Below are 25,455 nucleotides of genomic sequence, written 5' to 3'. Positions count from 1 at the left end.
CTGAGAGAAGTTTTGGTAACACTTTATTTAACACTGTCCTTGTTACAGACATAATGCTAACTGAAGTAATAACAGCAAGATATGCATAATTACATGCAATTAACTCCAATTCAAACCCTACATCCTAACCTTCACGAAATAGTAAGTACATGTTCTAAATTAATATTACTCGGTACTTAAATAGATAATTACACTGTAACAAGGACACCTTATATAAAGTGTAACTGAAGTTTTTTGCAAAGTACAGGAACACATTCACAAAACTATTATTAGTCAACTGATCTCTGAAAGTTATTAAAACTATTAAATGTTACATTAGATCATCAATCTACATTCAGATAAAGTTATGACTCATGAGGCTTACCAAGACTGCATTTATTCGATCAAAAATACAATAAAAACAAAATATTTGAAAGTATTATTACAATTTGAAATAACTTATTTAATAATGTAATTTATTCCTGTGATGGCAAGGCTGAATTTTCAGTATCATTACTCTAGTCTTCATTGTCACATGATCCTTTAGATCTCAGTCTTATATGCTGAATTGGTGTTCAAGAAACAATTTTTATTATTATTTAAATATTTTTATATAATTAGTATTATTTATTTTTTTAGGATGCTTTGATAAAAAGAAATAAATATATTTTGTAACATTATAAATGGCTTAACTCACTTTTAATCAATTTGAAGCATCCTTACTGAAAAAAAGTTTCAATTTATTTTAAAAAAATAAAATCTTACTGAAACCCAACTTTTGAAAGGAAGTGTATATGACCGACTGATCTGGATTAGTTCGCTTCAAAAAAAATAAAATTCTGTAATTTACCTCAATCCGGTTTGGAGATTTTTTTCTTTTCTTTTTAGCATCTTCATGCAGCTCTTTTAGACACGACATTAAATTAACTGTTGACCATGTGCTGTCAAGCTCCAAAAGGACAAAAAATGCACAAATTGTATCATAAATAAAAATCAAATATGGCCCCTAGTGATGGTTGGATGTCAAACCAGCATCATTTTCATGTAAACAACTACTTGGGACTTATTAAGGTGTTGCTGTATTATTCACATTACTGTCAACAAGTCAAGACTCGACATGAAATCAGAATGAAGCGATTTCTTGATATGTTCCTGGTTGCATCAGTGCATATTACAAAGGAAACAAATGTTTGTCTTTGTAATGATCAAAACATAACTTTACGATTTTCATTTTCAGCTGATGTCACTAAGGCTGCTGGTGTTTTGAGGAGTGTAGTCTACTATGGAATGCCCTTTCACATTCTTTAAAGAATTCCAATCAATTCTTCAGTGGATGAAATTGAGCCTTGAGTTTTGAGTGTTGTTTTATGATGACTTAATTGACTTAGAGGCCTGGCTTCACAGACAGGGTTTAGATTAAGCTAGGATTACGCCTTAGTTCAATTAAGACATTTATGAACTGGCACTGACATATTTTAAGATATTTCAGTGCCAGTTGCTTTCAGTTAAAACAACTCAAACATACATTTTAGTCTTGGACTTAAGCTTAAGCCTTGTCTGTGAACCCGGGGGAAAATGTCTCTTGTCATTAGTCCTAGTCACGCCATCACTACAATAAGGCTGCGTCAGAATCTGGACGTACTACATTCGCCGTGCTGTAATTATCATGTGACCTACCAGGATCAGTTGCGTTGCTTCACTGGCATTCATAAATCCTCTCCTGTGGCCTCATGGGATAGTAAAGTGTCCATCATATGCACACCAAGAATCTCGCCGAAAGTTGGTAGGTAATCCGGGGACTTTTTGCCTACTCTTTTATGAGTACTGTGATTTCAGACATACTCATGTCACATACTGTTTTTTGCTTACTATATAGTATAGGGAAGTATGCGATTTCAGATGCAGGCTAAATTCATCACTAATTTAAAAGGATTATCTTCCAGAGAAGGAAGCCATTGAATAGCTAGGACATTGACGGGACAATTTATTTCTTTGTGAACACTGAATTTTATTAAATAAAAAATACAGAATTAATGACTATATTGTACAAAACATTGTTGGATGATTGTTGCACATTCAGAGAATATAGCTTAAAAAAAAAAAACACTAACAAACAAAAATGCTGCTGTTCATTCTCTTAATGAACAGCAGTTTTTCACACACGATTCTGTACCACTAGACTACCGAAGAGTTAGATCTTTAAAATGAATTCACACTAATTGTATTCAGTATATTGTTGGGCATATGCTTATATGGCTGTTTTTAAACTGATGTGCAACAAGTTCACCCATCCCTCCACTTAACCTTCCTCACAAACTCTAGTATTGACCAAAAGATGTTTAATGCTCAGATTTTAAAAGATTAGTTCACCCACAAATAATATTCTGTCATAACACAATTTTTTTTAATTGTATATATATATACTTTTTTTTGAGCCCATTGATATTCAAAGTATTAACTGTTTCACAGAAGAAAAAACAGGTTTGGAACATGGAGAAAAAATGACAGTTTTCATTTTAGGGTGAACTATCATTTTTAGATATTAAACCAGAAAAAAAGAAACATTAGCAAACAATTCTGCAAGCTGATATCCAAGTATTTCCGTTCAGTGGGAAAAACTAACTGAAAGCCAAAACAAGTACATGCTTTGTCAGAGTTATCCTCAAATGAGGGTTTTATTTTTATATGAAACAAATGAACCATGTACAAAAAAAAACAACAACGAACTGTTCGATGAAGTGATTTTTTTTTTTTTTTTAAAGATACAACTGGTCAAACTTTCAACTACTTTCTTGCGCATGAAGGCAGACTTTAACCATAACGCCCCTACAGATGGTCTGATTCAGAACCAGCTATATATCACATGATACAACAGCATGACAATATGCAATTTGTTAAATGCACTTTCCCATTAGACATTAGTGAGCACAATGTTACAGAACAAAGGCGAACAGACTCATTATCCCTGGTCACATCATCAGGAACTTGTCATTAAAGAAGTAGGGTGATGTCTTCAGCCATGAGTAAAGATAAGATCGGACAGTGGTGGAAGGATGGGAGACTGTAACGTCCATTTCTTTTGCTCCATGTTCAGACCACTAGCACTCAGTTTCGGCAGGTTTTTCCAAGTAGAAGGGGAGGGGCAAATCATGTCCCCTGCCCACAACCCTTCCACTAAAGTCAGTGCAAATCGGTTTAAAATCCCATACCTCCCATGCCACCCATTCCACCCATTCCTCCCATTCCTCCAGCCGGCATGTCTTCTTTCTCCTTCGGTAGCTCGGTGACAACGGCTTCAGCAGTCGACAGCAGAGACGCAACACCTGCGGCGTCTAGCAGTGCCGTCCTCACAACCTGCAGGGGGAGACAAATTTAATTTTAATAAAAGAGCATTATGTTTTTGTTAGGGATGCACAGATATTACAATTCTGGCAGATACTAATAAGCCAATTTTCATGTTATAGCAAATAACTGGTAAATGGAAAATATAAAAATTCAATACCATTTTGTCTAAATTAAATTAATCAGTTTAAATGCTACAAATGAATTTAGGCAATACATTAAAATGTATTGGGCAATGGGCATCACAATAAAATATATAAAAATGTAGCGTCAGTGATTATTATTATTTTAATGAATACATTCAGAGCAAGGACAAAAAAACAAACAAAAAAAAATCACCACATTAGAAAGATTTCTGAAGGATCATGTGACACTGAAGACTAGTAATGATGCTGAAAATGCAGCTTTTCCATCACAGGAATAAATTACATTTTAAAACACATTTAAATAGAACACCTTTATATTAAATTGTAATATACACAATAATACTGTTTTTACTACATTTTGATCAAATAAATGCAGCATGGGTCATGGGTGAGCATAACACACTTTCAAAAACACACTTTTCTTTTTGATTGACCCCAAACGTTTTAATGGTAGTGTATATAATGTCAGCCAATATGGTAATGATATATTAGACCCCTGAGGTGAAAGACATAAACAACATTAAAAACTTGATTATGTGGTGTTTTTAATATGCTTTAAGACAAACCATGTGCAAATTCATAAGTCAACACCATTGCAGAGTTTTTTCTCCTTAAAACTACAGTGAAACTAAAGACAGTCTCAAAAACACGGATTGAAATCGCTGGTGTTTCTTACGTCACAAACTACCTTGTAACCAATCACATCAGTGTGTGTGTGCAGGCTTTAGCATATCATTAACTATGCTGCGAAGCAAGGGAGTCTCAAGAGAAGCCAGGTTATCCCGGTATATTTTTCAGTTGATATGAAAAATCAGGTACATTTAGCTATACAGTGGGTGAATTATGTATATTACAATGATATGATGAAGTATATGCCTTTCTCCACTGACGTTCTAAGTTGTTTAAAGTGTTTCTTAAGGGCATTGTCCAACGGGGGGCGTCTCTGCACACGCAAGGTTGCGCGCGCACGCTACGCGGTTTGAAGCACAATCTCTGTCTCGCGTGCGCGCTCGCTCTAGATTACGGGAGATTTTAACTATTTTGCGGTATAATTAGTCGATCACGAGTGGCTCAACAGGTAGATCTATAGATAAACTCATCTTTCAGGCATTTGACCGACCGGGTTGACACTTCAGCGTGAGAACAGGGTTCCTGCACACTTTTGAAAGTCAAATTTAAGGCTTTTTAAGACCTTTTTAAGACCTTAAGAAATCAAAATTAATACCGTACATTAGGGCTGTGCAGTATTGACAAAAATATATCTTGATATTTTCAACGTTTTGTTGATAATAATTAGATGATATTTTCCTGATTGTGTTTTTGTGCTGGTGCCATGGCTGGTTTAGGTCTGTTGTTGACAGCTGACTCACGAAGATATTCATATTTTTCATATTCTATGCAGTGGTCAGTTCACAGCAGTGACAGAAATTAATATTTTAATTAAGGGGCAATATTTGCCACCTTAAATTGATTTTTTCAGGGGCATTTTCACCTATATATGGACATTTTTTCTAAACTTATTTAGAGTTATGCATCACCTTTAATGTCAAATACTATCATTCAAATTAAATTATACAGTAATTATACAATAATACTTAATTATATAATAATCATACAGTACCACTGTTACCAGTCAAATTAAATCATTCAATCAAAATCCATCTTTGCAGTGCAGAGGTGACAGAAGCGGCATCAGAAGTGGCATTAATATATTTACACTCCATTTACAACTGCATAAATAAAGCTATGAGATATATAGCCTATTTTTAAATCAATATTCAATATTTAAATATGAAATGATTTCTAATTTTAACATTTTATTTAAAGGGTACTTTAAATATGAAACCGCAGCGGCAAATCACTGTTGTGAGTAAGTGAGTTGAGGGAGTCATTCATTCAACCGATTCGTTCAAACGGCTGATTCATTCGGGAAAGAAGCAAGTGATTTGTTCAAAACGCGGATTTCAGTCAAGAAATCATCGCTGTCGGTTGCATTGAGACTCTGCTACGGTTTCATTTTGAAATTATAGTCGGCGAAATAAAGGGAAAACAAACAATATTGACAATATTGTGTCTAAAAAGTAACTCAATGTTAACTTATTGTTAATTTAACTTTTGTATAACATAAATATCACACTTGGAATTGTGCACGGGAAAACGGCACTCTTTCTGATGTGATATTCTAATATAAGAACATAATATGATATAAATATAAGACAAAAACTAATTTGGGGACATAACAGTTACACTGCACACATCACGCAGTGAAAGCACGAGACAAATGCGATGTCAGCTCGCAGTGCCTCGTACATTGTTAAAACAATGATTACAATATCATAATAGACAATACACATCGCACACCATACGCACATAAAGAATGAACTTACAACTGAACTGACATTTACGACCTTTCTTCTTCTCTCCTCTCGCGTGCAGGAGACAGTTATGCTGCCCGCGACTCGCGAGTGACGCGAAATGTCACGTGAATTAGCAAATCGACAAAGATAGAATAATAAATAAAAATACGTACGCTAATTAGATAGTTTTAATTTGGAAAGCTTTTAGATATGTTTAAGTCAAAGTGTCATCTAAAATTTAAGACCTTTCATAAGTAAAAATAAGACTTTATAAGACTTTTTATGGTCTTAAATTTTAAAAATTTTTAAGGATCCGCGGGAACCCTGGAGAAATCGGAAGTGTGGCGTGTGAGCGTGTGAAACCAATCAAATGCGTGTGTCTCACGGCCAATGCGTGAGAGTTGGCAGCCCTGCAAGGGTGTAGAGTTACATTCAAACTATTTTAAGGCATGAATAATTTTTTTGTCATTTTGGCGATCAAAGAGGAGTTTTAGGCAATACAATTATTGAATACAGGGGGACTTCATTTAAAAGCCACTTTGATATAAGTTATCTGTTTAAATCAGTGACATCTATGTTTGTGAACCACACATACACACCTTTGTGGGGTCGATAATGCCTCTTTCGACCATATTGACATATTCTCCAAGCATAGCATCATATCCAATCTCTGGAGAGCTCTGCAAGATCTTTTCCACCACCAGAGAGCCTTCAACTCCTGCATTCTTGGCAATGGTCATTGCGGGAATACGAAGAGCTCTGCGAATAATGTCAATACCTGGAAGAACAAGCAAAAAGAAAAAAGTCAGTTTTAAGAAGTTAACACAGGGTTATTTCTTTTAGGGTCTGGACTGAGGATGAGATCTCCCGTCCTTACCAATTTTCTGATCAGAATTGGCTGGCTTGATGTTCTCCAGGGCTGGGATGCAGCGGAGCAGGGCGCATCCTCCTCCAGGAACGATTCCCTCTTCCACAGCAGCTCGAGTGGCATTCAGCGCATCAGTGACACGGTCTTTCTTCTCATTTACTTCGACGTCACTTGTTCCACCAACCTAACAAAGAGAATAGTGATTTTTAATCAGGATGATGGCAGATAAATGCATTACACTAAGCTACATGCTTCCTGCTTTCATACCTTAATCACAGCCACTCCATCAGAGAGCTTGGCCAGACGCTCGTTGAGTTTCTCCTTCTCGTAGTCACTGCTTGTGCTGTCCAGCTGTTCAGCAATCTCATTCGCACGCTTCTCAATGGCTGATGGATCACCGCGGCCTTTGAGGAGCATCGTGTCATCCTTTGTCACGATGACCTCGCCGACCTTGCCAAAGTCATGTAACTGGATATCCTCAATGGCCAGACCCATAGCTTCATCACCAAACACCTAAAAAAAGTTCAGGGGTGTTAAAAGACTGGGCAATGGCAAATACCTCATGATATGTTACACGTCACAATTCAATATGTTGATGCATCACATAAGTAAGACATTTTAAATGAGTTCATTTAAAATCATGAATACAGAGGAAGACAAGTACATACCGTGCCTCCAGTGGAAACTGCCATATCCTGCAGCTGGTTCTTCCGGTTATCCCCGAATCCTGGAGCCTTGACTGCCACGACCTGAAGTCCAACCTTCAACCTGTTGGTGAGATTTAGCATTGACTTTTAACCCAGAACCTTTAAATAACAGGCTATTCGTAAACATCAAATTGACCAACCCTTAAAGGTGCCCTAGAATGTTTTTAATTATTTTATAATGTTTCCTGGGTTGCCCTTATAATGTTAGTATGTTTTTTAGATAAAAAAATAGTCATAATTTAGAAATAAAAGGCATTTTTCCTAGCCTGATTTTAGCCTCTGATTTGAACGCTCTGTTTGAATTGAAGGGGTGTGTCTGCTGTGTGTAACCGGCCTCTGCTGTGATTGGCTGACATGCTTGCATATGAAATAGCTATGTATTACATGTGAAACTCTCTCGAATAATTTTACTACAGCTATTATACGTTTTTACTATTACAGCTATCGAGATTAACGAATCGTGAGATGTTTTTAAAGTATTTAGATCTATTCCCATCACATACAATGTTGCCGTGATGACTGAGCATTGAGCAAGCAGATCACAGTCTGTTGCAGGGTTTCCGTTGTCCGGTAATTACCGGACATTGGCCGGGAAAAAAATGAAATGTCCGACAAAATTAAATTTCTCCGGTCAAATTGTCCGATTAAAATTGCGTAATAATCCCGCCCCCCTAACACAATATGAATTTATTTGAGAATAAGCCTAAAATGTATCAAGCAAAAATACACCGACTTATGGCTATGTTATAAAGGAACAGCCTCTACCGTTTGAAAGTTATATTAAACAACATCGCGCTGCAATTAAAGCGCACGCCTAAAACGGCTGTAATATAGACCTAAACAACGAACGATTGAGTGAGACGTTTCAGATATGGCCAGGCCCAGGCAGGCTAGCCTTAAAGGAAGCACTGATACTTGGGCGCAGAGATATCACGCAACACCTGAAATAAAGCTTGACACAAAACCGGCGAAAGTAATGATTAGGCCTATGCATGAAACATTTGAATTATTGATAAATTGATAAAGTTGACGATGCAGACTCGCCATCTTCGCAGTAGGCTAGTGAACGCGCCTCTAGAGAGAAGTGTGCACGCGCCGGCGACTCCGTCCTGATTATATTGTCCACTATATTTGCTTCTTATTTACTGATCCAGGCAAATTTGATGAAACATTGATTAAAATTAAGATACAATTTATACAAAACGAAATTTTCAAGCAAAAATAATATTCGAAGATCGCTGGGTTGATTATTATTCGAAAATCGCACCCATCTCCACCACATGCACGCACACATGGCTACACACCAGAGCATGTGAGCAAAGCGGAGCGGTGTGACGCTTATTATAAGTTAAAAAACTTAAACATACGTTTCATATTTATAAATAATATAATGTTATTATTTTTTTATTTCATCTATGTTGATTATATGAAAAGAGAACCGCATGAGATGAGTAAGATAGGATCATAAGATGACCAATATATCGGAAAACATTTGGAATGGGTCAGATTTTGACCACTTATTAAGTTTTGTTTTGTAGAAAGCCTTTCTTTAAAGTTTATTTCGTTTTGTATATATTGTGTGCTGCTCTATTCGCCTGTGCGCAACGGCGATAGATTGAAACGCGCGTCCGAGTGAAGATTGCGCAATTCGTGCAGCGCGTCGTCCATGCAACTGATAGCAGCGGACACGAGCGCTCAGCTTGATTTAAAAAACAACTGATTTTAGCGCTAGATCTCTTATTTAATAGCGAACTAAATGAATGATCTGCTAGTTAACTGGAGATGTTTTATTTATTTGTATTAGGTACATCCGTGCCTCAATGTTTCAAAAAGTGAATGTGTGTGAAACCATAGTAAAAAACAATTGGTGTTGATTGACGCCAATCGGACTTTCATGTTTTTTTCCGTCTATTTGAAAGTTAGGCTAATAATAACATGTTGCATTCTATACGGCCTGATTATGTCATTTTTTAAGGTACATAGCCTGCCTCCAGTTTTCCTCAACTTGACTAATTAAGAGGCGATATTTGACCGGCATATCATCAAAATGTCCGTTAAACGAAACCTCTGCCGGTCACTTTGACCGGCACCATTTTTTTCTAGCGGAAACTCTGGTCTGTTGATCGCAAAACTGAAGATCTTAACACTGCAACGCCGTTTCTGCACTCTCTCTAATGCTTTCACCAATGCAAACACGATGATGTACATACAGTAAGAGCTTCGTTGTGCAGTGTAACGTGCGTCATTGAATTCATAACGAGTTTGGCAAGTGTCCAGATAAACTCGCGCTGTGGAAAGATTGTTCTTTGATCGCTTTCTGTATATAATTTATTCACAATTTAAATAAGTTTTTTTTCATCCTACTAAATGAAGTTGATATTTTAGTCACTGGCTTGACTTACTGATGCATAAACAGTATTGAACGATTTTGAGAGAATACCTGTCTGAACTTGAACAATTACACATCAGAAAGTGTTGCTTGGTAGCTCGATCCGAGGCCAGCTCTGTATTGGCCCAAGTTGAGGAAACAGTCGTCGGTGAAATGTTTGGAAATTTCCAGAGAAAATAAAATTAACCCATGTTTCTTCAGAGGCTCGGATGAAGGAACTAAAAAATACTTTTGTGATCCTGTGTACATCCAAACACTGAGCAACTGCTATGCTTCGGCTGCGCAGTTCCGCCTGGCATTGAACATGGGCTGGCATATATGCAAATTCTTGGAGTCGTACATATTAATGATCCCGACTGTTGCGTCACAGTGTTATGTGGAGATTCGCCTATTTTTCAGGGGTGTTTTTCAAAAACGAGATTTAAGTAAGAAGGAGAAAACAATGGTGTTTGAGACTCACTGTATGCCATGTCCATGTACTGAACTCTTGTTACTTAACTATGCCAAAATAAATTCAATTTCACATTCTAGGGCACCTTTAAAAAAAGAAAATAGTTTTCGACCAAAATACTATTACTACAGTGGTTACATTTTTAATTATATATATGGAAATGTATAGTAGTATTAGTCAAAGTCATTAAAAGTATAATAAATATTTTATAAAATTAGTAATAGTATTTTGTTAATAATTCTGTCATCTATTAAAAATAATGGTTTTAATACATGTAATAATTTCAAAACCATTTGGAAAACATTTAAGAACTTTTTTATATATATACATTTTATTTATTCAACAACTTTTGTTAGGGATGACAATCAAAATCAGTCATGGACTTTTGTTTGAAGCCAAAGTCATTAAAAAATTAATGGAACAATAAATTTTATATTTATAATAATGTCAAAGATTCTAAAAAAAACTGTTTAAAGAAGATTCCATAATTAAACAACAATAGTATTTTTATGAAAAACAATTAACTACAATTGTATTAATTACAATTAACGTGGTATTGCAATCAAAATTACCTCGTTCTCTTTCATATTTATCCCTTTCACACATTTCTTGTGGACTTGATGTTATTTATGTTTGAGAAACAAACCTGTTGAGGACCAGAGTGCTGAGTGCTTCTCCATCCACATCTTCCGCCACGATGACCAGAGGCTTGCGATGCTGGTTGGCAATTTCCAGAGCTGGTACGATGCTCTGTACGCTGGAGATCTTCTTCTCACTCAGAAGCACGTACGCATCCTGGAACTCACACTTCTGGCCTGGAAGCAGAGAATGAACGCTGTTGTCATTCCAGCCTTAATACTGGTACATACACATGACCTTCCGATACCAAATACGCACCTTTAGCAGTGTTGATGAAGTAGGGAGAAATGTAGCCACGATCAAACTTCATGCCCTCAATGATCTCAAGCTCGTCATGTAAAGTTTTACCATCCTTTAAACAAGAATAATAGTTTGAGTCTGAGATGTTTTAAGGACCAAACCATCATCCCATCTGTACTAAATACTACTTTCACTATAGCAGCCTACCTTCACTGTAATAACACCCTTGCGTCCAACTTTCTTCATGGCATTGGAGATGATGTTACCAACTTCAATGTCTCCATTGGCAGAAATAGTGGCCACCTGTATCAAAAAAAGATTGACGAAAATAAAAAATAAAACAAAAAGGTAAAAAAAATTCTGACCACATTTAGTATTTAAGGTTAAGGTCACCATGAAATCTATACTGACCATTCTTATTATATATTGCCATATTTATTATAAATGATTTTTTTTAAATTCACGTGCTTTAATCAAAATAACTTCCCCCTTCCTCGTGCAACTACATCTCTTTTCTGATGTGTTCACTGACGCAAGGGTAGGACAACTTGTCACTCACATGAGATCACAGCAATAGCAAACCACAACAATCCAATCAATTCCCTGAAGTCCCGCCCTAATTTTTCTCTTGTTCGAGAAGTTTCCACTTGGACATACATTACAATTGGGAAGAAAAGACTACCGCAACTTCGATTTCATGTCGAATTTAAGACCACTTTTTACCTGAGCAATTTCCTCTGGTGTTGTGACTGGCTTGGAGAGTTTCTTGAGTTCATTGATGATTTCTTCCACTGCCATCATGACTCCTCTACGGATCTCCACAGGGTTGGCGCCTTTGCTGATGGTGTCAAATCCCTCCTTGGCAATAGCACGTGCCAGTACTGTGGCGGTTGTAGTGCCGTCACCAGCCTCCTCATTAGTGTTGTTGGCCACGTCCTGTACCAGCCTGGCCCCGATGTTCTTATACCTATCTTTCAGGTCGATACTTTTAGCAACCGTGACACCATCTTTGGTGACTTTGGGGCTTCCCCAGCTCTGCTCAATGATAACAGTGCGACCCTGAGGGAAAGAGGACAATCTAGTTGTGTTTCTTTCATTAATGATTACAAACTTGGCTTTAAAGGGTTAGTTCACCCAAAAAAGCCTCATGTCGTTCCAAAGCCACAAGACTTTCGTTCATCTTTGGAACACAAATGAAGATCTTTTTGATGAAATCTGAGAGCTTTCTGTCCCTCTGTCAGAAAAGATTTTCCTTTGTGTTCTGAAGATGAACGAAAGTCTTGCGGCTTTGGAACGACATGAGGGTGAGGAATTAATGACAAATTTCATTTTTGGGTGAACTATTCCTTTAAGAGCAATAACATGTCTGCTGTTCCTCTAGAAACTTGTCAAACTAAGCATACCTTTGGTCCCATGGTGACAGCCACAGCATCAGCCAAAAGGTCAACGCCCTGAAGCATAAGGGCCCGGGCATCTGCCCCAAACTTGACGTCCTTGGCATACGCACGAGTCAGGTGTGGGGCCAGCGCCCTGCACACTGGCCTCATCTGTTTCATTACACTAGGTAAACGTAGCATTTCTGAAAGAGAAAGACCAGAAGCATAACATTCGATATAAAAAAAAAAGGGTGCAAGTGATTTTTTTCTACACCATTAAAGTATTAGTAAAAAAAAAAAATTGTTCTCAGAAGAGTAGTGATTATTAACTTTTTTGGCTCAAAGGCCCCCCATTGTCCCCTTTTCCGGTTGTTTGTAATTTATTGGATAAGGATAATGATTTTTAAAAATATTTTTATTCACAATTTCTACTTGATAAAATATTTTAGAGCTTGGCATAACTAAACTAAATGAATATTCTTTAAAAATGCCCACAAAATCTTGGCAATTCTTTATAAAAATAGATTTAGTTCATTTACATGACTTTTCCAAGTCTAGAAATCACACTTTCAGAATGAGGCTTCCTCGCGTATCCAGGTTTTACAACACCCTGGAAATACTGGTTCTTCAAAAACTAAAAAATAAATTAAAATATGAAATGTGGATTTTTAGTTGTTTTGTCTTTGTTAGTCACCTTTGGAAGTTTGCCTCGGCCCCCTGGTTGAGAAGAACCATTCATTTAAACAAACAGGTAGCCCCGCCCCAAAATTCACGGTATTGGTTGAGGGTGGTAGACAGACGTTTCTGATTGGCAAATAGCCACAGACAGCAGCCACTCAGGTTTCTTTTTGATTTACATAGCCTAGTCACAGACTAATGTAATTTGTCATAGGAATTTTAGTGATATCTGTACGGCAGTAAAGTCATTAATACATGGCATTAATTTCTAAGAAAATACTTTTTTTTTTTAAACCAGATACAAAAATTAGTCTATTGTCGAGGTCACATGATAACCACCCCAGATTCCAAAAATTAGACTTTGCCCCCGCTGGTCCTTGAATGGATTACACTGCCTGATTCATTCATTCGTTAACCTACTCTCTTTATACTTAATGTCCTCCTTAACATCAAAACATTCCGTAAAATGTTTTAATATTGATCTAGTAAATGTGAGGAGATAATCACAATTTCATGGTTCTCATGGATAATATTTCGGGGGGAAAAAACAGATAAAAAAAAAAAATTAAAAATAAAAAAAGGACAAAAGGTTTTAAACCGCAGGGCTAAAAGGTCAACTAAACTGAAAAGTGTGTTCACGTAAACGTGTAGATGCAGAGTCCCTCGTCTACCCCACGTGTGTTCAGGGCGTCCGTCACAAGGTCAAAATCACTCCGCGTCACGACAGAGACGGAAATGATCCCTTTCATCTCCATGAGTTCACGTTACTTCCCGGGGTATTCCTTTTGTTTTATTAAAACTATACATGTTTACCCTGACACCGATTAATTATTACATACATATAATAATCTTAGGCCTCAGTTTCATAGAATTTGCTATAGTTAGCATGCGAGCTATAATCATCACTATATTTCACGTAAGACTGCGCTTTACTTACCGTATTTTGCTTATAAAACAGTAACGTTAGTCAATGCAGCAGATATATCACTAATGCACTATAATGGTTAAGCACTGCATATGTTACACGAAACACGTTTGTTAGTCTAATTCTGATAAGCAGCATCTACAATAACGTATAAATGTACTTAAATATGACTAAATGACAGCTAACTAGTCAATAAACATGCACGATGTTATTTTCAAATCCAAGAAACAAACTGACAGTTCCAGCATTAACGTTACATGATGGTGTTACGTATCTGCCTGTTTGATCTCAATAACTTATTACCAGGCCTGTAAAAATCATTATGCAATATAGTATGTTCATACGCTTTTATAGAGGTGGATAATTGTCTAAATGACTTACTGCAGAGTGGTCTGGAGGTGAATGAAGGGATGCTCGTGACCGTCAGTACAGCAGACTGAATGATCTAAGATGAGGAGCCGCTTGCTTTAGATTTGCTGCAGTTACACTTAAAGCACATGTGTTCTTCATCCGGGTAACGTCCCCGCCGCCCTGACATCTGAATAACACAATACCAGAGAATGTCCGTAGAGGGGCTTTGACAATACTCTCATTCAATACACGATTATTCTCTTTAAATACATACGTCCTTTCATTTGCTTTTTGCCTCAATGACACTGAACACATTTTATTGATACTGAGGGAAAATATAAATAAATTATACTAAAATTGGCCATTAAATTGTTATTATGCTCGATCCTGGGTTTCAAGTTCGAGAAATTTCGCTGATTCCATTGGAGAAAAAAAGACGTCAGAGGTCATGGTTGTGCAACCACCGATTTTATTGCGTTTTACAAATGTCTATGGATTTGTTACTAGTTTTATAATATATTTGTATTTTGTATTATATAATTATCAGTGTTAATTATTGTTTATTTTATTATATTGCCACTTTTACCATTCACAACCTTTATTTTGGTTTTTACTATTTCTTTGGTTATTTGTAATCCACTTGTCGTCTTTTTAGAATAGAAATTACACAAAAAAATAAATATATATTGAAAAGTCTTTGTGCAACGTTTAGGCGATCGAGGAATATTCTAGATTGCAGGACGGGGTCGGTAAGGATTGTCTTTTGGCGCATGCGCAGTGGCCTTCCAGACATTTCTTCTTCACGTGGATCGCAGGAGTGAACAGTGAAGTGATCCAGTGTGACTGTCTTATCCTGCTCTGCCGCACGCTCATTTCATAAAGATCAACGAAAATGGTAAGAAGCGTAAAATAATTCATCTAGCTGCATCATCTGAATGAGTTGTTTCAATAATGATTTGATCTTTGTGAATGAGATCGCGCAATGTTTTATAATCTTCCCATCAATTGCAACTGCAAGGTCACGGTTAGTAATGTAGTCATGCTCTGACTTTATATGAGACAATGATGTGATGCTAAGTATGTTACTTAGTACATGTAAACTATGGGAGAAATGTTTAAAATGCGTGATTTTCTGTCATCATGATTAGTGATTTACGCAGGTAAACCGGTTTGTTTCATGAAATGCTAAATTATGGCTGTTTTTTTAGACAAGTTTAACCTCTTAGTATAGTATTGTATAAAAGGTGGTATAATTATTTTACTGCTTAAAATTTCATATGACAGTCTTTATAGTATGAGAATATCTGTTCACGCGTATAAAGTATATTTGTTTGCAGGAATCTGTCACATCTTGCTTGTGAAAACTGAACATATTGCCATTATCATAACTAGATAACGTGAATCGGGTTTTCACGTTCAGCTAAGCTCCAAGATCATTTCAACCAATAGCATTTCAGCAAGATATGAACTTCCGGGTCATTTTGAATGGAGTGAACACGTGTGATTTGTCATGTACAGTAACTGTTGTGCTTTTGTCTTTAGTTATTTTGAGGCATATAAGTTAGATGAAGTATTCTCTTAAGTAGGACTGACTGTTATCTGTGTCTATTAACCCTTGTGATAAACTGCCATAGCGTAGTAAAGTATGCGCATACTTCATTGGCTACCAACCAGACGATAGGAAACTTCACTTGTAACTTGAATTATGAATTACATTGTAATTCATCACAAATGTGTTATAAGGTAAGGTAAAATGCACAGCTGATTCATTCTAGAATGAATCTTCTACATTCCTAACTGTTCAGCCTTGGGGGGGTTATCTTGTTGCCTGTCCTTTCGTCCTTCACCAGTATGGTAAACATTTACAAAACCTCCAAATTTTTCTCCTCCCCTACATGAACCCTCAACATCTCCTAAATTTCATCTACCCTCCTCCATACACGACCTTCTCTCAAGGTCAAACACACACATCTGTTCTCAGACTAGCAGCAGCTTGTGTCTTTGAAACTGTGTACAGGGTGATGGTAAATATTTTTTCTCCAAGTTGTCTGCTTGAAGTATGCGTCTAATTTAGTAGCCTAAAATTGGTCTTTTAAAGAAGGTCAATCGAAGATTTTATTATAACCGAAAAGAAGAACTCATAGGAGAAGGAAAGGAAAAGACTTTAAAACAATTGATTTTCGCTTAGCTGGTCTGTAACGCCCCCTGGTGTTTTTTTTTTTTTTGGAACGCTGCTTTTACAGTGTTGCAAAACATGGATTGACTATTTCTACACTGCACTAAGCATTTCTTTGCCCCACAGCAGGCTTTCCGGAAATTCCTTCCCATGTTCGACCGTGTGTTGGTGGAACGGCTTGCTGCAGAGACCGTTTCAAGAGGAGGCATCATGATTCCAGAAAAGTCTCAAGCCAAAGTGCAACAGGCTACAGTGGTAGCAGTGGGTCCAGGATTCACCAACAAGGTAACCTAATCAAAGTTAATCATGTTTTATGATCTGATTGAAACATCTGTGTGAGATCTATAGGTTGTACTTCAGAGTTTAAATGTCTGTCTTTCAGGATGGGAAAGTAACACCTGTCTGTGTCAATGTTGGGGATAAAGTTTTGCTGCCTGAGTACGGAGGAACTAAAATTGTACTTGAGGAAAAGGTTAGAACATTTGCCATGATTAGATTGATTTGTTTTTAATTTTCTCGTTATGTATTTCTTATTAACTAAATTATAATTTGCATAAAAGTAACTTGATTTTACAATTGCCATTTTCTTTTCTTTTGTAGGACTACTTCCTTTTCCGGGATGGAGATATTCTTGGCAAATATGTAGAATGAAGTCTGCTTGTTCAACCATCTGCGTCATTCTGGAGTTTGTAGAAAGAATGGCTGTTCAATGTTTGTTTTCTTTTTTTCTATGTCATTTGATTGTAAATAAGTATGATCATGTTTTGTTCAAATAAAGTGATCTTGATGTTTCGTCTTTGCTTCTTCATGTAACAGAACAGTTTGGAATTGATTATGTGAAAGGAATGTCTAAATTGTGTGTATTAGGAAACAAAATATGAATTCCAATGACTTCATAGTCCATATTCATGAACAGTCCATTTTTGAGTTTGGTCAAATGTTAATTATGTTCTTTAATTCTTAACTTTGTACAAGTTTATAATGAAGTCAGATGGAGTTTGGACTATGATGATAAAGTAACTAGTGAATTGCTAATGCTAGGGTTTGGAAATTAATTTGTTTTACTGAATATCTTTTATCTGCCTAATAATTTCCTTTCAATTATGAATATGTGCTGCAGGATGTGATCAGAAGGTATAACTAACATAATTATTGTACAGTGCCTTCTGAAAGTAATCAGACTCCTAGACTTTAATCACTATAATTCATTATATAAAATGTGTTTTTTCAACTGACATTACATTTTTGTTCATTAAAAATGATTGAAATCTGAAGAATGGCTTTTTCTTATTTGACATAATATACAATAATCAGTAGCTAAGTACAAATATAGTGTTGATGAATAGATCTAAAAAAGATAGTATTGTTGTGTAAAAAAGTAGTGTACCCTAGTAAGTTACGTTTACATAGGCTATAATTAAGGAAAACCATCAAAACATTCAGCAAAATAAATATGAATGGACACAATGCTTTTCATTTCATAAGAAGGGCTTTGAGTCATTTAAAGTGAGAACATAAGGGATAATAATGCGTACAGTAGGCTACTCTATTAGTCAGGTCTTTGTGGACTTGCTAGATGGAAGGAGTAAAAGTCATATGAGATGCCACCTAGACTCTAGAGTTTCCCCACTGGGGCCAGTTTCATAAACCGCTTATTACAATTTAGTCATTAATTTTTTCAAGACATTTTTCAACATCATTTTTAATTCATTGGTCAAATTTGAGAATGAAATGTCCATTGGTTAACTTCTAGTTGGTCAGACGACTAACTCTTAAGACATGATGGCTGTGTTAGTACAACTGGCCCCAGGTCAGTTAAACCCCGAGAGTATCAGTGCATAATGGTCTTCTCATCGGAAAGGATTAGAATACTAGAAATGTTTTAAAATAATTACAACTTTTTGGAGATGCAATGCAATAACATGCATTTTGTCCAATATTTGTTGGGGTCACTGAATCTGAGCTCTTCCTGTAGTAGCTCTACTCGTCCATTGGGGGAGCGCGCTGTCAATCAAACTCTAAATCTGTCGAGATGGTCATGGCGGAGGGCACAGCTGTTCTGAGGAGGAATAGACCAGGCACCAAGGCGAAGGTAAAATGAACAACGAATAACAATTTAAATCGTTTTTCAAGCTCAAATGAGTTCGCAAGGTATATTGCAATGTAATAATAAAATAAAAATGATTTGTTTTCGTGGGAGCGGAAGCCGCAGATATGCTAAAGAGCTAAGCTATCAGTTAACCGTGAAGACCAATGATTCTCAATTGAAGGGTTTTACCTGAATATTCTGTTAAATTCATCTGGTCATAATAGGATTTTATTTTCTCTTTTGTAAGTAGGCGAATATGCTGTGAAATAGGAGTTAGAATGTTTCAGAAATAGCAGGTTTTCATGATCTAACGTTAGTTATTTGGCTAACAGCAGTCAGCTAACTTAGCAGCAGCCATTTGAAAGTACCCGGATGCACACAACTGGTAATGTTTATACATTAAATTATTGTATATAAAACACAATTAAGTTAATATAACATTATATAGCCGAGTCATGAAGCGTCCAGCTGCTCTGCAATGCTGCATTGAGTCACTAATACTTCATGCAATTGACAAAACCAGTGGGACATTTTACCACGGATTTAGTATAGATATAAAGATTATGGTTAAAACGTAAGAATTGTAGTAAATTGTCTAAAAGTCCCTTGAAGTGTATATCTATCAAAGATGTTCTGTCAACAGCAATTAATACAGTTGTGTTGATTATTCTAGTGCCAGCCCTATTAACGTGTTTTTAAAACGGGTGTTTTGTTTTAATCCTTAGGACTTCTATAACTGGTCTGATGAGTCTTTTGAAGAGATGGACAGCACCCTGGCAGTGCAACAGGTGAGAGCTTTTCTTACTTGAGTGGATCACAAAATAATATTATTGAGAGGTGCTGATTTCAACCCAGGCTGTCAAGCTCTAAAAAAAACACTGTAAAAGTTGTCACTATGTGTGTACTATATTCTTGTTCTATAAGTCTTTTTAAGCAGTACAGTAATTTTACACGAGGAACTGGTGTGAGGGCGGGACAACCTGTCACTCACATGAGATTGCAGCAATAACATACCACAACAATACAATCAATTCCCAACGGACAAAATCAAGTTCCGCCCTACATTTCTTCTTGTTCAAGAAGCTGTTTACTCATATACAGTCATGGTCAGAATTGATGGCACCCTTGGTAAATATGACCAAAACTAGCTCTAAAAAATAAATCTGCATTGTTTATCCTTTTGATCTTTCATTAAAAAAATTGGCAAAATTCTAACCTTTCATTGAAGTAAAAGAATTGAAAGTGGGGGGGAAATCACATTATGAAATAAAAAAATTTTCTCCAAAACACGTTGGCCACAATTATAGGCACCCCTAGAATATTTTTACGAGTAAAATATCTCTGAAGGATATTCCCATTAATATTTACCTTTTTTTTTAGCACACCAGGGTGACTAGGAACATGAAATTGTCCAGCCATGACTTCTTGTTTCACATGAGTTTAAATATAAGGAAACACAAATGCCAAATTCCCTTAATCATCCATCACAATGAGTAAAACCAAAGAATATAGTTCTGAATCTGATGTGCATCAAAAGATTGTTGACCATCACAAAATAGAAAGTGGCTGTAAGAAAATAGCTAAAGAATTGAAAATCCCCATTTTGATCATAAGGGCAATAATTAAGAAGTTTCAATTAACTAAAGATGTTAGGAATCTGCCAGGAAGAGGACGTGTGTCTATATTGTCTTCTTAATGGACGGTGAGGTGGAAAGTTTGAGTGGCCAAAGACTCTTCAAAGATCACAGATGGAGAATTGCAGAGATTAGTTGAGTCTTGGGGTCACAAAGCCTATAAAATAAAAATCAAACAACCCCTACATCACCACATGTTGTTTGGGAGGGTTTCAAGAAAAATCCTCCTCGCTCATCCAAAAACAAACTCCAGCAAATTCAGTTGTCAGACACGGCTGGATCTTCAAACGGGACAGGCTTCTGTGGTCAGTTGAAACTAAAAATAGAGCTTTTTGGCAGCAAACACGCTAGATGGGTTTGGTGCACACAGGGATAAAAAGCACCCCATGTGTACAATTTAATAAACTGTTGGATCTTTAATGTTGTGGCCATATTTTTCTGCTGGAGGTCCTGGACTTCTTGTTCAGATACATGGCATTGTGGATTCTATCATATATCAACAGATAAAAAATCAAAACCTGACGCCTTCTGCTAGAAATCTTATAATGGGCCGTGGTTGGATCTTCCATCAGGACAGCGATCCAAAACAAACATCAAAATCAACACAAAAATTAGTTACGGAGCACAAAATGAAGCTTCTGCCATGACCGTCCCAGTTCCCTGACCTGATGAGTGGGCTGAACCGAAGAGAAGAAGCACCAACATGGATCTGTGAATCTGAAGGATCTGGAGAGATTCTGTATGGAGGAATGGTCTCTGATCTCTTGTCAGGTGTTCTCCAAACTCATCAGGCATTATAGGAGAAGACTTAGAGCTGTTATCTTGGCAAAAGGAGATTGCAAAAAGTATTTAATAAAAGGGTGCCAATAATTGTGGCCAACGTGTTTTGGAGAAAAAAATTTATTTCATAATGTGATTTCCCCCCCACTTTCAATTCTTTTACTTCAATGAAAGGTTAGAATTTTGCCAATTTTTTTAATGAAAGATCAAAAGGATAAACAATGCGGATTTATTTTTTACAGCCAGTTTTGATCATATTTACCAGGGGTGCCATCAATGACCATGACTGTACATCACAATAGGGAAGAAAAGACATGCAACTTCCATTTCTTGCTGACCTTAAAATGTAATTCACAGTATTTTTTTTTCCTTTTCAGTATATTCAGCAGAACATCCGCTCAGATTGTTCCAACATAGAGAAGATTATGGAGCCCCCAGAGGGACAAGATGAGGGTGTGTGGAAATATGAACATCTCAGGTATATTATTAGTCTTTGATTAATCTCTAAAACTTCCATTTGTTTTTGATGACTAAATGGGTCCTACTTTATATTAATTGTCTTTATCTACTATGTACGTCAAAAATTATTGTTTATGTTGTATTGCAACACAAGTATGCTGCTATTGATGTGGAAAGGAAAACAGCTGTAATTACATACAGGTATTTTTTTTTACAACATAAAAGTACATGTTGTACAACATAAAAACATGTATGTACACAATAAGTGCACTGTATCAAATGAGTAATTTAGATGTTAGTACATAATAGTTAAAGACATTTAATATAAAGTGGGTCCACAAAATGTTATCATACACTTGTTGCTTGCTGCAGTGTCCCTGGGAATAGTGTAAATGTAAATATCATGTGCTTTTTATATATAGACAGTTCTGCTTGGAGCTCAATGGCTTGGCAGTTAAACTGCAGGTAATTATCTTTCTTACAACTATTACTGTTATCTCACAAACAACTCAAGTAGTCTGTACTGCACTATTCATTTAAAAATTAACGTATGTCTCCTTGTCATACCAGATTGTTTTAGTTGACAGCCTTTACAGTTGTCTTAATATTATATATTTTAATATTAAAATACTTAAATACTTTGCGCCATAGAATGAGTGCCATCCGGACACATGTACCCAGATGACGGCCACTGAGCAGTGGATCTTTCTGTGTGCTGCCCATAAGACTCCCAAAGAGGTGAGTGTCCTTTGTGTCAACAGTTTGGAAAGACTGAATTTATGTTTCCCATGATCTTAAAAAACATCTTAAAATGTACATGTATGAATTTTAGGGCTGCAACTAACAATAATCAGTTGATTAGGTATTCAATTAATCGGATTAAAATACCATATTTTATTTATTTAATTTTTTTTGTGAGCAGAATGTGATTAATCAATGTACATTTGTTGTTGGTTATTTTTTCATTATTGATTAGCCCTAATGAATTTCTGAACCGACTTGAGCTGGAGAAGCTAAAATATAGATGATTGTGTCTTATGTTGATTTGTTTGTTTACTGTGGCTCACAGTGCCCTGCCATTGACTACACAAGGCACACCCTCGATGGAGCGGCGTGTCTTCTCAACAGCAACAAGTATTTTCCCAGCCGGTGAGTTATTGAACATCTAATCTATTAAAGCAGGGGTCTTCACTGTTCCTCCTAGAGATCTGTCTTCCTGCAGGGTTTAGTTCCAGCACTGCTCAAACACACTGGATTAGTTTTTATTCAACCCCAAAACCTTGATTTATTTTCTGCTTAGGGGTGGGCGATATATCTTCAAACCTGTCATTTATATGCATCATTTAATCATGGCAGTGATGCTCATCACTAAATAGTAATAGAAATACCAAATTTCTATTATTAAACAAATTTACAGAGCTCAAACCTTTCAATGCATAATGAATTAACAGCTTGCTCCAATTACTAAAAATATATCCAGCTGTATCTGCATACATGCAGTACACTCACATAACACGATTTATACTGAATTGCAAATCTCATCTCTTTATATCATCATCATATGCAAATTATCCTACCGCCCAGCTCTAAACTGCAAAATGTGGACAATTAATCATTGGTATTATGAACATTACCTTCATGAATTTCTGTAAATTCTGCGTCTCTGAAACGATGTGAATTGTGAAAAGCGCTATATACAAATTAAATTGACTAGTTTCAGGTGAGGGCTGGATCTAAACTACCTAGGTAGGAAGTCCTCTATGAGCAGATTTGAGCATCCATGCATTACTATGTTAATTTCTAGGATTTTCTAGCTGTAATCAAGCCATTGATGTTTTGTTTGTGTAGCCACTGATCCTCTCACTGCTTTCCATATAGCGTCAGCATTAAGGAATCATCTGTGGCCAAACTGGGCTCGGTTTGCCGTCGCATCTATAGGATCTTCTCCCATGCTTACTTTCACCACCGCCAGATTTTTGACAAGTATGAGGTAAGCAAGAATCTTTTTTTTATTATTATTCATAAGCACATAGATTTTATAAAACAGAATATCAGCTCTGCTCCAAAACCTACTGCACTGCCTATTTCTGCATCATTTCACACTACTGAACCTCTTGAAAAATAGGAAAACATACTTCAATCATGCAACCCAATATTTGTGTGCTGTGTTTTTATGCTCAACAGAGCAATTGTAAGTTTTTGCACCACAACAGGAATTGCTGCTCATTAAGAATGTTTCCAGTTGGTCACTTAGGAGATTTCTGTCTTAGCATTCACTTTAATTTAAAGTAATGGCCTCTAAGCATGATAATGACAGTGCTCATGACAAAGCAAATTCTGTTCATGCTAGCAACAATTCCTGCTATGGTCAGTAGGAGGCAGTTTCCTAAAAAGGTGTTTCAGATTGGCATCCGATTGACATTGTATCAACTCTCTCCCACAGAATGAGACTTTCTTGTGTCACCGCTTCACTCGTTTCGTGATGAAGTACAACCTAATGTCTAAGGATAACCTCATTGTGCCCATTCTGGAAGAGGAAGTCCAGAGTGCCACTGCTGGGGAGAGTGACGCCTGATCTGTATCTTTTGCATTTTCAGCCTCTAGCATCCAGACAGGCAGAGGCATACAACTTTAGTCATTTTGTTACTTTTCCACTCACTAATGTTTTGTTTGATCCAAATCTCTTCATTCAGCTGTAACAGTCAAAATGTAACATCATCAGCAGCTCCTTGTACATATCTCACTCCATCTCCATTGTAAATCCTGCTTAACCAATAAGAATTTCCTTTCTTTTTTTCCCCTCTCTCGACTATAACAAGTCTGGTGATATTCACCCTGTCTTTTCCCTTGTTGTTAAGTTATTACATGGGTGGAGGGTTCTTACCTGGCCCACTTTGTCCTTTTTTTTAAAAAAAAATGAACTAAAATGTATGGTATTTTCATTATGTCAATTGTTAATAAAAGACTTGTACCTAGTTTACGCTTATGCGTTAGCTTTTTGTCGTGTTAAGTAACAACACAAACAGCCACTTTAAAATGAGGTAAATACCTATTTAATAAAATATTTAAAAAAAATGGTCTGAATCATTCAAATACTACAGTTGGTAAATAATACTGATCAGTTCTGGCATATTAGAATATAATGTTAAATATCTGAGCTCAGCTTCTGGAGTGAAGAAACATCTTACTAGGTTCTCCAGGCATCAAACAATTACAGCAGCTTGATAGTCTATTTTGCCAGCTAAAACGTGCTTATTCTATTCTGCCATTCCTCAAAGAGGGATAAACATTGTCAAGGCAATATAAGATGCAAAAAGTACAAAGCTTAACTCAGTTAAAATTATACAACGTACAAGTGAATAAGGTGGCACAAGCAGCACCATTGCCGCTTTAAAAAAAAAAAAAAAAATCCAGCCTGATAAATCTAATTTGATCATCAGCCTGAAGAGAACTACAGTCAGAGTAAAACTGAAATTTTGCCTCTTAACATGCAAATCTGAGTGCATCACCTTTCCCTTTTGGATAGCAGAAATTCCTAGAAGATTAACATACAAATTCAACTACCACCACTTGAGTTCATGGCAGAGATCAGATAAACCAAACTACAGCATCAAGTTCTGGGTTTAGTGCAGACTAGCTCATGGGGTCCTGCCTCCAGCGTTGTACGTTTACAGTGCATATGCATTTCCCTTAAACACTGGTGTCCCAAGCTGTATTGAGCATTCCTGATGTTTTGACTCCAAGGCCTGGAAAATTCCTGCAAAACAAATCTAAGCATGTCCCAAATATGCACACCAAATAAACGTCCTCGTCCAACAGAGGGGCGGTTTGGACACTCAGTTTCTGAGTGCGTCACACAGAACCGTTCC

At 36.5% G+C, this 25,455-nt stretch overlaps 2 protein-coding genes across 4 annotated transcripts; one reads left to right on the top strand and one right to left on the bottom strand.

The window, feature by feature from the left end:
* Nucleotides 1-2,782: 2,782 nt before the first annotated feature.
* hspd1 (heat shock 60 protein 1) lies at nucleotides 2,783-14,621 on the bottom strand. The gene is made up of 11 exons (XM_056242144.1): nucleotides 14,479-14,621; nucleotides 12,522-12,697; nucleotides 11,842-12,177; nucleotides 11,326-11,421; nucleotides 11,137-11,230; nucleotides 10,886-11,054; nucleotides 7,361-7,460; nucleotides 6,960-7,205; nucleotides 6,702-6,876; nucleotides 6,424-6,602; nucleotides 2,783-3,333 (listed from the first exon to the last, which is right to left on the bottom strand). Exons 2-11 carry the CDS (start codon nucleotides 12,693-12,695, stop codon nucleotides 3,175-3,177), a joined length of 1,728 nt encoding a protein of 575 aa, XP_056098119.1. The 5' UTR covers nucleotides 12,696-12,697; nucleotides 14,479-14,621; the 3' UTR covers nucleotides 2,783-3,174.
* Nucleotides 14,622-15,190: 569 nt separating this feature from the next.
* Nucleotides 15,191-25,390, top strand: mob4 (MOB family member 4, phocein). 3 transcript variants are annotated; one of them, XM_056242143.1, is made up of 9 exons: nucleotides 15,191-15,343; nucleotides 16,751-16,909; nucleotides 19,439-19,501; nucleotides 21,505-21,605; nucleotides 22,009-22,051; nucleotides 22,238-22,324; nucleotides 22,656-22,735; nucleotides 23,465-23,576; nucleotides 24,030-25,390. In XM_056242143.1, exons 1-9 carry the CDS (start codon nucleotides 15,341-15,343, stop codon nucleotides 24,159-24,161), a joined length of 780 nt encoding a protein of 259 aa, XP_056098118.1. In that variant the 5' UTR covers nucleotides 15,191-15,340; the 3' UTR covers nucleotides 24,162-25,390. The 3 variants fall into 3 exon arrangements, with proteins under 3 accessions (XP_056098118.1, XP_056098117.1, XP_056098116.1); XM_056242141.1 differs by lacking the exons at nucleotides 15,191-15,343; nucleotides 16,751-16,909 and adding an exon at nucleotides 18,594-18,716; XM_056242142.1 differs by lacking the exons at nucleotides 19,439-19,501; nucleotides 21,505-21,605; nucleotides 22,009-22,051; ... (2 more) ...; nucleotides 23,465-23,576; nucleotides 24,030-25,390 and adding exons at nucleotides 17,007-17,096; nucleotides 17,225-17,416.
* Nucleotides 25,391-25,455: the final 65 nt, after the last annotated feature.

This window comes from Rhinichthys klamathensis, unplaced genomic scaffold (assembly GCF_029890125.1).
Source record: "Rhinichthys klamathensis goyatoka isolate OS25496 unplaced genomic scaffold, OSU_Roscu_1.1 h1tg000700l_1, whole genome shotgun sequence".
Classification (NCBI taxonomy): Eukaryota; Metazoa; Chordata; class Actinopteri; order Cypriniformes; family Leuciscidae; genus Rhinichthys; species Rhinichthys klamathensis.
This window is presented reverse-complemented; position numbering and strand designations above follow the sequence as displayed.

Excerpts from the sequence above, each read along its gene's own strand:
- hspd1 (XM_056242144.1), bottom strand. The coding sequence starts at position 12,695 with ATGCTACGTTTACCTAGTGTAATGAAACAGATGAGGCCAGTGTGCAGG. Across the intron at positions 7,206-7,360 it reads CAGTTTCCACTGGAGGCACG|GTGTTTGGTGATGAAGCTAT; the intron begins GTATGTACTTGT and ends AACTTTTTTTAG. Across the intron at positions 6,603-6,701 it reads CAATTCTGATCAGAAAATTG|GTATTGACATTATTCGCAGA; the intron begins GTAAGGACGGGA and ends TTGTTCTTCCAG.
- mob4 (XM_056242143.1), top strand. Across the intron at positions 16,910-19,438 it reads GTCCAGGATTCACCAACAAG|GACTTCTATAACTGGTCTGA; the intron begins GTAACCTAATCA and ends TTTAATCCTTAG. Across the intron at positions 22,325-22,655 it reads CCCATAAGACTCCCAAAGAG|TGCCCTGCCATTGACTACAC; the intron begins GTGAGTGTCCTT and ends TGTGGCTCACAG.